Source organism: Mya arenaria, chromosome 11 (genome assembly GCF_026914265.1).
Source record: "Mya arenaria isolate MELC-2E11 chromosome 11, ASM2691426v1".
Classification (NCBI taxonomy): domain Eukaryota; kingdom Metazoa; phylum Mollusca; class Bivalvia; order Myida; family Myidae; genus Mya; species Mya arenaria.
Genome location: NC_069132.1, coordinates 10,108,634 through 10,121,814, shown reverse-complemented (window position 1 = coordinate 10,121,814; position 13,181 = coordinate 10,108,634). Strand labels below are relative to the sequence as shown.

Here is a 13,181-nt window from a genome sequence, read left to right as displayed (position 1 = left end):
TGCCCCTTGATGTTGTCGGAGTGATAAATGATTTTAAAGTTTTCCACCAGTCACTTGAACTGAGCTCACTGGATTTGAGATTCGAAGCAAGTTTATCAAAATAAAGTGATTTACAACTATGAAGGAGAGCAACGTTTTACTACTTTATTTCGCAAGCTGCAATACCTTGTCCAATGTGTCGGATTATTTGAGCGTTTAGTTTTTCTAAAGGCCCATTTTCGCTGTCAGATTTTTAATTTAATGCTAGCGTTCATCCAAGGAGGTTCATTTGGATAAATATTTACTACCTTGCTTGGAAAAAAACTACTGGCAATATCAGTAATAGGACTTAGCTGGATTTATTTATAGCCCTCCATACACTTAGTACTCTTCATGTATTGCATGGGTCATCTGCTCTTTGGCAGGAAATGCAACAACACAACGTATGGTAAAGAGGATTAATTTATTGTCTGGTTATCACAGCTGAGCATTAAAGCATTGAACAAAATATATATTTTGGTAAAAAACTAAAATGGGACAACAATATACATGTACAACATGTCTGAATATGATCTTGACACGTTATAAGAAAAGTGACAATAAGAAAACAAAGATGACTTTTAAAAATTGGCAGAAACATTGCACAGTCCACTACCTCTATTCACTAACAAGACAGTAAAAGTATGAAACAAATTCATATCCTATAACTATAACAAATACACTTTGTAAAAGAAGCATCATTTTCCCCTGAAATAACAATATCTTAAAATAACAAAAAGGCCTGTATAAGTTTTGCGTAATTTTGACATAGAGCCTAAGAAAAATCCCCCATTCATTCGACAATTTACTGTTCCATGTGAGAAATCAACTTTTACAAAAGGCAGATGCCTACACTTTCATGGTTCTTCCTCAGCATTGACAAAGATATAAATCCTGTCCCTGGCCTGTCTTGACCTTGGCCTGTCTAGACCTTGGCCTTCGTGGGGACGGTCTTCTCCTCGGTGGAGTTTTGTTTGTCAATCCTTGCATGCTCCTCCTTTACCAGTTTTTTCAGCTCCTCCTTGAATATACATGTTATACAGGTTTATGAAAGAAAGATAGGGATTGAAAATTGGTCTTGAATAATTAAAAAACAAAATACTTGTCATACGAAATAATATTAAACCTTATTTTAAACAAGAGGAGTGTTTCTCTGTTCTTGTTTTCCGTTGAAAAGGGACATAACTCAATCATTATTATAGCCAAAGATATATGTATTTATATGTAAATAATTATATGTATAATATATATATGAATACTAAGTTTCATTTGGTTATCTTAAAAGTTTTTTGTTAATGGCTAAGGTTAAAAATAAAAGTTAACGCTGACACCGACACAAAGACTATTACAAACCTCAACTTTTTCTGAAATACAGTTGAGCTAAGAAGTGAGAATGAGTTAGGCACATACCCCCCATCCCAGAAGGTCAGCTAATGCCTGACAGCCATCGTCACATGTACCCTGCCAGAACACATCCCTGAAACAAGAGCAGGATAGTGCAAGGGGTCCATTGATAAAGGTGTCAAACTTTTAATCAAGGGTATATTGGTTCGATCCCCACCGGGGGTATCTTCTCATGATGGTCTCGCCAAATAGACACCAGTAATTGGTTTCTACCCATGAAATAGATGAGAGCATCATTCTATTTATATAAGCTATAAGCTTTCATAACAATCCAGCTAAAGATATGAGTATACACTAACCTAAACAGCAGCAACAATAGGTGGTCCTCTTGTAACAAGCATACAGGAAAATAGTGTAATATCAAATAAAATTGTTCGTTTAACTTGGAAATTCAATAAATTCCTCAATTGACAAAAAAACAACAATATAATGGTTCCAAACCCTAGAACAATGTAAAGTCGAAACCCTTTGGGCCCATATCCCAGGGACCGACTTAGACCCTCAAAAATATCGAGCCAAGTTGGAATGCTTACATAGAGTAAAAATAAATCGGTCCTTTACATCAAGTTGGAATCAACGAGGAAATTGAGCCAAGCGATATAGAGCCAATGGGTTTCGACTGTATCTCAATTACCCAGAATGGATGGTTGGAAAACTGATAGAGATGCTTCCAGACAGTATGATAAGGTTACTACATTACTGCCTGAACACATGCATGAAAAATTATAAGCATTCAGAGAAGAGCCCGAAACAGAATTATTGAAATGCTGGGAGACCTTCACAATAGCATCAAAAAGTAAATTTGACCTGAAAAAGTGATATTGAACTTGAGCAATTGATTTGCGTAATGTCTAACATATGTTACATATAAATGCTTAAAACTCTTTTCTGTGTTTTAATAGGCTTTGGTCAATATCACACTGACCATGTTCATACGCTGAGATATACACTGATATCATAACAAAATCAATACATTCAAAATAACCTTGGTGCCTACCTGATATTGTCCTCATTATCAAAGTCAAAGTCTCCGCCCCCTCCACCCAGCAAGGCCATCAGAGGATCCTGGATAAACATCCTCATATTATACAGAATTATCATGTGTATTAGTATCATAAATTAAAATGTTAAAAAGCCTTTCGTAATAGAAATGAATATGTTTCATGTCCGATTGGGAACTTATTGTGTCAAGCAAAGCAACTGGTAAGGATTATCTTAATTGAGACACATTAATTTTAATGCATATCTAAGTCATCTAAAATTTATTATATTATATTGCATTTGTATCAATGACCAAATGGACAATTTGATTTGACGGCGGAAAACGAAAATGCATATGGAAAATGAAGTGTTAGGTTTGTATTGCAAATTACCATTTTTTCTGTGTTTGTCATGTTGATATACAGACGTGGGACATCGTCTCGTGTTCTGAAATAAACACAGAACCATTCAATAAGTGACCATGTATACTGACTGTAAACCCTTAGTGCGTAATTCTTTCAAACAATTGCTACAACAGAAATACTATTGAACACTGTCAACTTAGTTGACATTGATTGTATTTGACTGACATGTCAATGTGGCCATTAAAATCAGACATTTTGGCCACACTCTCAAAGCATAAACTAACTGTTTGACATGAAAATTGTAACAAGCCATGCAGGAAATTATTTTAGTCAAACTTTTCTGTTTAAAATTTTGTTCACTGGGTACAGTAAATCATGAGTATTTGAACAAACCTATATTTTGATATATTCTTCATAGATAAAGCTACTCTTCACACATGTGCGCTATTAAAGGAAAGTGGCAAGCACCACACGTGTATGTTGGGTCAAAAGTTTCACAGTACCAGGGTATCTGTTTCATGCTGTCTCAAAAAATAAAAATCTTCAGGCCACACCAAATTGATCTTTTGTTCCTCGGATTCGCCGCACCTGTTTTTTTGAAAATGTAAAAAATATATTTTTATTTTTTTCATGCGATCGACCAAATTTTTTACCTGTGAACCAGATATTTTTAGTTTAAATATAGGTTGAAGTGTAATTTGTCCATTTTTAATATGTTTTTCGCTTGCGCTCGCTTCATATTTTATGAAAAATGATAAAAAAAAAAAAAAAAAAAAATTATTTTTATTTCGCTCGCTCGCTCCATTTTTTTTGGCAAAAATCCGAGGAACTAAAGATCAATTTGGTGTGGCCTCATGATCTTATTCTATCTTAGCCATGGCAGACACAAAACAATACAAATGATGGACACATGGCAAGATTACCTGCTTGTAAGGGAGGCAAATGGGTGAACTACCAGGGACGTTCCCATGATGATCAGCAGGTCACAGTCATTGACATCCTGCACATCAGAGACAACATTAAAATTTTAGGTATAAACCAGAGGATTATACATGAAAATGCCTAAAAATTGTACATGAAACAATTTGAAAAAATAAAATTATAAATACTAATAGGCAGTTAGAATGTTGGCCTGTCAAATGACTTGTAGATAAAAAGTTATGTACAATCATACATTAGGACATAAACTTTAAAAAAAAATCACCTTTATATGTTGAGAAAACTTCTTTGGCAAACATTCCCCAAAGAAGACTATGTCTGAAATATATCATAATCAATTTAAAGAAATATATGCTTTAATTTAAAAAAAAAGGTCAAATCGTATGGCATAAGCCATCTTTTATTTCAACCAGATTTAGGATTTTTACATATGTCTAAGAAAAGTAAATTATGTTTATTAGTTTTGTAGCATCAAAACGCTGTATTTTGATCTACATACATGTATCGTAATAGTTTTAGTGTGATTTGTTTATGTTTGTAAAATGAGAGCACTTTTTTGTATTATATTCTTTATCACCCCATGTACATATGCAAACTAAATGTTTATACAATGTACCATAATTGAATTCTAGATGAAACTTTCATGTAAAATGTCAGAGTGAAGTAAAAGTACATACCGGGTTTGACTACCCCATTACATTCCTCCTTTGTACATTTTGGAATCTTACGCTCACTAAATATTTCATCTGCAAAAACATTCACACATAGAAAAGTCATTGTTACCATAAAGAAATAGCAAACTGCAGACAGAATAAAACGGAAACATTCACAGAAGGGACAGTAATATTTCTGAAGTTGCTTGCAAACTCTGATAATAAGCACAAGGTACGTCGGTTCAGTGTCCTTATAAATATTAAGTTATCCAGACATATACAGCAAAATCCCCCCACCTCTCATCCAATCCCTGCCGTACTCGGCCAAACATTGTGTACAGTGCCCCGTGTTGAACGTGCCGTGGGCCTCCACCAGTTTCTCATCACTCAGGTCTGTCACACGCTCCAGGGTGTCAATATTCTGAAGGAATGTAAAACATGCAAACTTTTTTTAAATTTTATACATTAAAATTAATAGTAATTCAAATTAAAACAGAGCAAAGTTTGAACCACTGGATTCAACTGTATTTAAATTTTAAAGTGACTCTCATATTTAAAATCAATACATACACATGTATAACAAACATAAAATTTGAACAATAAACCTTTAACTACTTATTAAACAAGAGATTGCTTTTTTGAAAAAGTGCTTGTCTCCCCCATTGTGTGGTCTTAGGTGAGAAATAATCAATAATGGACATGAAATTTGTACTTTTTGACTGGAGACGAACAAACATAGGGGTCATCGACTTGTAATGACCAACCTGCATACAAAGTATGAAGTTCCTGGGTCCAAGTATGAAGTTCCTGGGTCCAAGTATGAAGTTCCTGGGTCCAACCTTTCATTAGTTATTGAGCGGAAAAAAGTGTCACGTACAGACTGGTGACAAACAAATTGTTTTTTACCTGAAGGTCACTTTGACCTTGACCTACTGACCTCAAAATCAATAGGGGTCATCTAATAATCAAGACCAACTAGCAAACCAAGTATGAAGTTCCTGGGCCAAAGTGTTGTTTAGTAAATCAGCGAAAATTGTTATTTCACCTCAAGGTCACCTTGACCTTTGATCTACTGACCTAGAAATCAAAAGTGGTCATCTACTAGTCATGATCAACTGTCATACCAGGTATGAAGCTTCTGGGTGCAAGCGGTCTTTAGAACAGCAACCTTGACCTTCGACCTTTTGATCTCAAAATCCATTGGGGTCATGAACAACTAGCATACCAAGTATGAAGTTCCATGGTGCAAGCGTTCTTTAGTAATTGAGCAGAAACCGTTTCTTCACCTCAAGGTCATGGCGACCTTGACCTTCGACCTAGTGATCTCAAAATCAATAGGGTTCATCTACTAGTCATGACCAACTAGCATACCAAGTATGAAGTTCCATGGTGCAAGCGTTCTTTAGTTATTGAATGGAAACCGTTTCTTCACCTCAAGGTCACGGTGACCTTTACCTTTGACCTACTGATCTCAAAATTATTAGGAGTAATCTACTAGTCATGACCAACTAGCATACCAAGTATGATGTTCCTGGGTACAAGCGTTCTTTAATTATTGAGCAGAAACTATTTTTTAAGCTTAATGTCAACGCCAACATATAGTTTTTTTACCTTAAGGTAACCTTGACCTTTGACCTTTTGATCTCAAAATCAATAGTGGTCATCTGCTGGTCATGAACAACTAGCATACCAAGTATGAAGTTCCTGAATCCAAAGGATCTTTAGTTATTGAGCGGAAACCGTTTCTTTACCTCAAGGTCACGGTGACCTTGACCTTTGGCCTACAGATCTCAAAATCAATAGGTTTCATCTAGTAGTCATGACAAACTAGCATTCCAAATATTAAGTTCCTGGGTCTAAGCGTTCTATAGTTATTGAGCGGAAACTAAGTGTAACCTACAGACTGACGAACAGACGGACTGACGGACAGGGCAAAAACAATATGTCTCCCAATGAATGGGGGAGACATAATAATGCATTTATGAAAAATATTAATCACTGATAACAGGATTGTAGCTCTGATTAAATAGCTGAAAAAGCACAAATATTAAATGACTGTTGAGTGCTAAAAGATTTACAGTGATCAACTAACGTCTCATGATATAGAAATTTCGCGTTTTCTGCACTTTTCTTATTAAACACGGAATCCTTCATTAGAACCATTGTTTTCGATATTAATACATCCTTTTTGGTAAATTAAAAGAATTGTATTAATTGTGACACATCTTATTTGGGAGTAATAGTGCATCATTATGTAAGTGTTGAATATGCAAATCTTTTGGATTGTGAATATAAGCAAAATTAAAACATTAATAAAAACATTAACAAAATGGAAGTAATCCACATTGATACAGAACAGTTTTAACATCATCATGCCTTGTGTTACCTGGGTGAAATGTGTCAACAGTTTCCCTTTTTTCTCCAACAGTTTTATGAAGTAATGGCAGGGGGTTGGCTGAAAATAGTTAAACACAGTTGTTTCAAACATTCACATTGTACAAGCTTATCAGAATATACATGTAGGCATAGTATATGGAGGCAATGATAATATTACATAATTAGAAAATAGGTAAGTGATAAAACAAAAAATTCTGCAGCTTTATTTGTCTTTAGATAATATGATTTATCCCATCATCGTACAGATATCTATTGATAAACAGCCCAATATATAAATTTAGGATTAGTCAACATTTATTCGCCAGGGCTCTTGTTTTTATTTTCTAAGCCTAGCATGATAACTTGATCTTTATTTAACACTTACCAAGTATTCTTTATTCATAGTGTGTTACATTTTGTGATGCAAATTACCTTGAAAGCCTTTGTGGGATACAACTGCTTGCACAGAATGAAGAAGGGCTCTGGGTTCTCCTATAAACAATGATAGAGGATAACAACAAAACTCTAATTTCAGTTTTCCAATAAAGAAAAACAACACCTAAAAATGCAATCTTTTTGTAACTCAGGATTAATGATTTAATGATTTAGCATTACATTATTTATTTTCATAGATTTATACTGATCCTAAGTAGACTATGTCTAAGAATTCAGTTGTCTTGATTTTTATTTCATACCCGGAAGTAGCTAATGTCAAACACAGCCTGTGGATTTGGAAGGTTATACTTCTGCAGGTTGTCATAGAGACCAGTGCCCGGAGACCGGAAATCAGGAATACCGGCAGCTGTAACAGTTCTATATCATTAATACAGCCAAACTTATCTCTTACATTTTCAATAATATCTGTTTATAAGCTGGTAAATACACTGCCAAGATCAGAGGAAATTATGGTAAGATCTGAAAGACAAAATATGTTTTCCTTTGTTTTTCTGTATGTATACAGTAAATAAACTACATCTCCAGGCTACTTACAAGTGGAAATGCCTGCACCAGCCATGGTGACAATTTTCTTGCATTTATCAGACAATATATAGCGTGCTATCCCTTCAAAGGTGACAGCATCCAGAAGACTTGGTGGCTTCTCTTCCTTTTCCAGCTTCATGGCCCCGGTGAACATCTTGCTCAGCCATTCTGCTGCTTAAATACATACATACAGAGCATGTCCGCTGCAATCTCATAATTTTGATCATTAAAGTTTTGTAAGAAAAACAAATCAAACACCAATAACAAAACCATTGCAAGAGGACACCGAAACTTGTCCATTTTCTCAGTAGCCAAAGGGTCAAATTATTTTAGCCAGAGTGACCTTGCTACAAATTTGTAATTCCATTTGTAATGGGTGTTCTAAGTTTCATGCAAATCTAGAATATTCTTAGATTAAATTATTACAGTAAAGCTTTTAAAACATTATCAAAGACAACCCTGTTACATTACAAATATGCAAAAGAAGCAATGATAAATAAACACATAGCTTAAATAACATAATTATCATATTCACAGAGTTATCAAAACAGAAAATGAAATAATGATGATACTAACATAAATACTCAATAAGTTACAATTTCCAATATGGTATGGACAATAAAACCCATCCTTTCTGTCAATGTGAATGCAGATGGGTCGAGGCCCTTTAATCTATAGCCATGTCACATAAATCACTCACATGTGCTTGTTGATGAGGTTGTCTGTTCCAGCAGGCCGGGTTTCTTGCTCTCCTCACTTGAGGCCCCTCCATCTGATGAAGCACCTGCCTCATCTGTAAAGATACATTTACGATTCATCAAAGAGAACATTTATTTTGTCAGAACAATATGGAAATTAGATTTTCAGTGACTTACTTTTGCTGTTAATCATGTCTTGAAATTCAACTTGGATACTACAGATTGTTACATGAATACCATTTTCTTAAATCTCAGGCTCAAATTCAATTATTTTTTGGCAGAATACAGTTAAATCATCAAATTAGCCTTATAGTTTTAAATATTGAAATATAACAATAAGAAAAATATAATTGTTATATGTTCTTCATTAGATTATATAAAATTATTCTGTATTTGATAGCTGTCTTCATGGATAGGGCGGGTATTTGATGTCAAAGGGGTATGTTGAATCTTCAACAAATACATATTTGGTTTCTTTAGTCATTTTGGTATTGCTGTCTCTGTACTTATGTAGTCAAAGCCCTCACAATAAGTGTCACTTTATCTGCTATACATTTAAGTTCAATAGTATTTTAAATAACATATATTCCATGTATTGTATATATCCACAATATAGTTGAAATTGTTAAAATCACTGCTTTTCTATGTCAATGAATTGGAACATTTAGCATTGTTAATTCACTGGTAGCAGTGTCAATTCACTGGTATGACTGTCAATTCACTGGTATGACTGTTAATTCACTGGAATGACTGTCCATTCACTGGTATGACTGTCAGTTCACTGGTTACTGTCAGTTCACTGGTGTGACTGTTAATTCACTGGTGTGACTGTCAGTGCACTGGGGTGACTGTCAATTCACTGGTATTACTGTCAATTCACTGGTACAACTGTGAATTGACAGTTGTACCAGTGAATTGACAGTTGTCAATTGCTTCCAATGGATGACAGTGGTTCCAGTGAATTGACATTGCTACCAGTGGATGACAGTGGTTCTAGTGAATTGACAGTGCTACCAGTGGATGACAGTGGTTCCAGTGAATTGACATTGCTACCAGTGGATGACAGTGGTTCCAGTGAATTGACAGTGCTACCAGTGGATGACAGTGGTTCCAGTGAATTGACATTGCTACCAGTGGATGACAGTGGTTTCAGTGAATTGACAGTGCTACCAGTGGATGACAGTGGTTCCAGTGAATTGACTGTGCTACCAGTGGATGACAAAGGTTCCAGTGAATTGACAGTGCTACCAGTGGATGACAGTGGTTGGTTCCAGTGAATTGACATTGCTACCAGTGGATGACAGTGGTTCTAGTGAATTGACAGTGCTACCAGTGGATGACAGTGGTTCCAGTGAAGTGACAGTGCTACAAGTGGATAACAGTGCTACCAGTGAATTTACAGTGCTACCAGTGGATGACAGTGGTTCCAGTGAATTGACAGTGCTACCAGTGGATGACAGTGGTTCCAGTGAATTGACAGTGCTACCAGTGGATGACAGTGGTTCCAGTGAATTGACAGTGCTACCAGTGGATGACAGTGGTTCCAGTGAATTGACAGTGCTACCAGTGGATGACAGTGGTTCCAGTGAATTGACAGTGCTACCAGTGGATGACAGTGCTACCAGTGGATGACAGTGGTTCCAGTGAATTGACAGTGCTACCAGTGGATGACAGTGGTTTCAGTGAGTTGACAGTGCTACCAGTGGATGACAGTGGTTCCAGTGAATTGACAGTGCTACCAGTGGATGACAGTGGTTCCAGTGAATTGACTGTGCTACCAGTGGATGACAGTGGTTCCAGTGAGTTTACAGTGCTACCAGTGGATGACAGTGGTTCCAGTGAATTGACATTGCTACCAGTGGATGACAGTGGTTCCAGTGAGTTGACAGTGCTACCAGTGGATGACAGTGGTTCCAGTGAATTGACAGTGCTACCAGTGGATGACAGTGGTTCCAGTGAATTGACATTGCTACCAGTGGATGACAGTGGTTCCAGTGAGTTGACAGTGCTACCAGTGGATGACAGTGGTTCCAGTGAATTGACAGTGCTACCAGTGGATGACAGTGGTTCCAGTGAATTGACAGTGCTACCAGTGGATGACAGTGGTTTCAGTGAGTTGACAGTGCTACCAGTGGATGACAGTGGTTTCAGTGAGTTGACAGTGCTACCAGTGGATGACAGTGGTTCCAGTGAATTGACATTGCTACCAGTGGATGACAGTGGTTCCAGTGAATTGACAGTGCTACCAGTGGATGACAGTGGTTCCAGTGAATTGACAGTGCTACCAGTGGATGACAGTGGTTTCAGTGAGTTGACAGTGCTACCAGTGGATGAGAGTTGTTCCAGTGAATGACAATTGGCACTATTTATAATGATGATTATAGCTTAAAGATATACTGGGCGTTCAAGGACAAGTTCATTTTTTTTTATCTAGGAATGACACAACACCACCATTTAATTTTTATGGGTTGGGAATTTGTCATGTAACAGAAAATTGTCAGTCCAAGTTCCTTTTTTTTAGTTGGAATGGTACTTGAGAGTTCTTGATGATATCTTGTGAAAAAAGAAAGTTATTCAGAAAAAATTATGAAAAATAGTTGATGAAATTTACTACAAAAATGCATATATCTTTTGGTTAAAAAGCTGCAAAACAAAGCCCCAAGACATAGTTGATTGGGCAGTTCCCATAAATTTGGCTCATAAACATATTCTTTTGGTATCAAGACATTTCTGGGAAAACATAAATGCTTTTTGATTGGAAATCTGATAAAATATTCTTTTGAAACTCCTTATTACAGCTTTTCACGTTGCAACGGATATATGAATCATGCTTGTTTAATATTGAACCTCAAAACAAAATAAAAATTGCTTTTTTTAAACATTTTTAATTTTGGTCCTTCAAGTTTTGCATCGCTGACGGTGTAACGTTGTAAACTGATCCCCATAGAATAATGACCCCCCAGTCTTTATTTTATATAGAATAGTGACTCCCAGTCATAATATTATGACTTCCCCACACTTAAAAAAATGACCCTCACATAGAATTGTGACCCCCTATAGAATAATGACGCCCTTACCGAAACCCTAACCCTAACCCATCTAAGGTACTCTTACAACATAATTATCCCCACCGATAGGCATCGTTGGAAAATATGGTAATGACACCCGTCCGTGCGTGCGTCCGTGCAACACTTTTTTGGTGACCGCAACTCTTCATTCATCATTGGACAGAATTGATTTAAACTTTCAGGGATTACTACTACCGATGCCTAGTTGTGCAGAAAGAAAAAAAATGGATTTGGAGTTATGGCCCTTAAATTCGAACAACATCTTATTGTCATGGGCGTCACAGTTCATAAAACATGGGAATTCCCCACAACCGATTTGCATATTTTATGCCTTATATTGATATAATTGTTTACTTTTTCTACTTAAAAACGCCTGAAAAGTGGCACAAATATCCCATATCCAAAGAAGGATGTCTCTTCACCAATATACTGAAATTTTAATAATTTCTAACGACAAGGAGCGTCACAGGTAATAAAACCACTGGGCTACCCCACACCCATTTCGCCTATTTTTGGAGGTATATATGAGTGACATATAGGTGAAATAAAAAAGGTGCCTTTTTTACAATCTTGCACTCAAGAAAATGAACTATTTTACCGTCAATAGCATTTTTTCGTAATGAGCCCGCGAGCCAATGCTATTACGAAATAAGTGCAACATGTAGGATGAAAAAACAAAATGATGATCTTCTAAAATTTCGGACAAAATCAACGTTACTATAAGTTCTTGAATGCTAATGTACACTACATTGTACAGAAGGTAAATTAATAATTATATACATGTATGCATAACATAATGCGATGTCACAAAGTTACGAGGCTGTTAAAGGTACTATCTCAACGAATCTTTGAGTCTTTCTATAGTAACCTTAAAACAACTTTGGTATATCTTCTATTATTGTAATACTTCTCTTTAAGTACAATAATGATAATTCAAATGAAAACCATTTTAAATTTCATTTTCAATAGATGTAAGCTTATTTCTTAGCGGGGCCTCTAAGTTATACTGCTGTTGTGTCAGCTGTAGACACAGAAGCAGCAGCAGCAGCAGCAGCAGTAACAACAACAACAACAACAACAAATATAAGCAATAGAAACACGACAGTGACTTGAATTGATATAGAGTATGTTAGTAATAGGTTAGGAGGGGGTCAATATTTTATAGATAAAATCGTTGGGTCATTATCTTATAAGAGGTGTCAGTATTTTATAGAAAAGGGTCATTATTCTATATAAAATAATGTTCGGGGGGGGGCATTATTCTATGGGGGTCAGTTTACAACGTTACACCGGCCCTTAAGATACAATTTGGAAATTCTAATAACATCATAACATGAGAGGAAAACAATTTATACTGTTGAACAGGGAATAGTTCAATCCAAGACAAATTGATAGGTTTCATGTAAACCAGTACGAAATAACACTAACAGATTTGTATTTAAATAACGAATCAGAAAATAATGCAAGCACACTATGGTAAAATTTTATCAGCTCAAAGTAGTTTTTATTTGACCATAATTAAGAATGATTAACCAATTTTAAAAATCTTAGTTTAAATACCTTTTTTAATTCCTTCAGAAGCCATGACACTTCTTGATTATGAACAGTGCAATACGCAAGCAGAGTGCAATACTTTTAAGTTCCTTGTTGACAGATCATTTACGTCCGAAAGACGCTTGTAATGCCAATCTATCCGCC

The 13,181-nt window shown here is 35.9% G+C and overlaps 1 protein-coding gene across 2 annotated transcripts; it reads right to left on the bottom strand.

Moving 5' to 3' along the window:
- Window positions 1-425: 425 nt before the first annotated feature.
- Window positions 426-13,177, bottom strand: LOC128209261 (NAD-dependent protein deacetylase sirtuin-2-like). 2 transcript variants are annotated; one of them, XM_052913215.1, is made up of 14 exons: window positions 13,044-13,177; window positions 8,418-8,510; window positions 7,727-7,891; window positions 7,432-7,538; window positions 7,169-7,228; window positions 6,747-6,815; window positions 4,658-4,781; window positions 4,385-4,453; window positions 3,973-4,025; window positions 3,692-3,768; window positions 2,796-2,850; window positions 2,420-2,487; window positions 1,429-1,495; window positions 426-1,039 (listed from the first exon to the last, which is right to left on the bottom strand). In XM_052913215.1, exons 1-14 carry the CDS (start codon window positions 13,066-13,068, stop codon window positions 944-946), a joined length of 1,128 nt encoding a protein of 375 aa, XP_052769175.1. In that variant the 5' UTR covers window positions 13,069-13,177; the 3' UTR covers window positions 426-943. The 2 variants fall into 2 exon arrangements, with proteins under 2 accessions (XP_052769175.1, XP_052769176.1); XM_052913216.1 differs by having other exon boundaries at window positions 7,727-7,888; window positions 13,044-13,174.
- Window positions 13,178-13,181: the final 4 nt, after the last annotated feature.

What these genes read in the sequence shown, in the direction of transcription:
- LOC128209261 (XM_052913215.1), bottom strand. Translation starts at nt 13,068, where the DNA reads ATGGCTTCTGAAGGAATTAAAAAAG. An exon ending in TTCTGAAGGAATTAAAAAAG is followed by an intron (nt 8,511 to 13,043) that starts GTATTTAAACTA and finishes GTATCTTTACAG; the next exon opens with ATGAGGCAGGTGCTTCATCA. An exon ending in AACCTCATCAACAAGCACAT is followed by an intron (nt 7,892 to 8,417) that starts GTGAGTGATTTA and finishes TATGTATTTAAG; the next exon opens with CAGCAGAATGGCTGAGCAAG.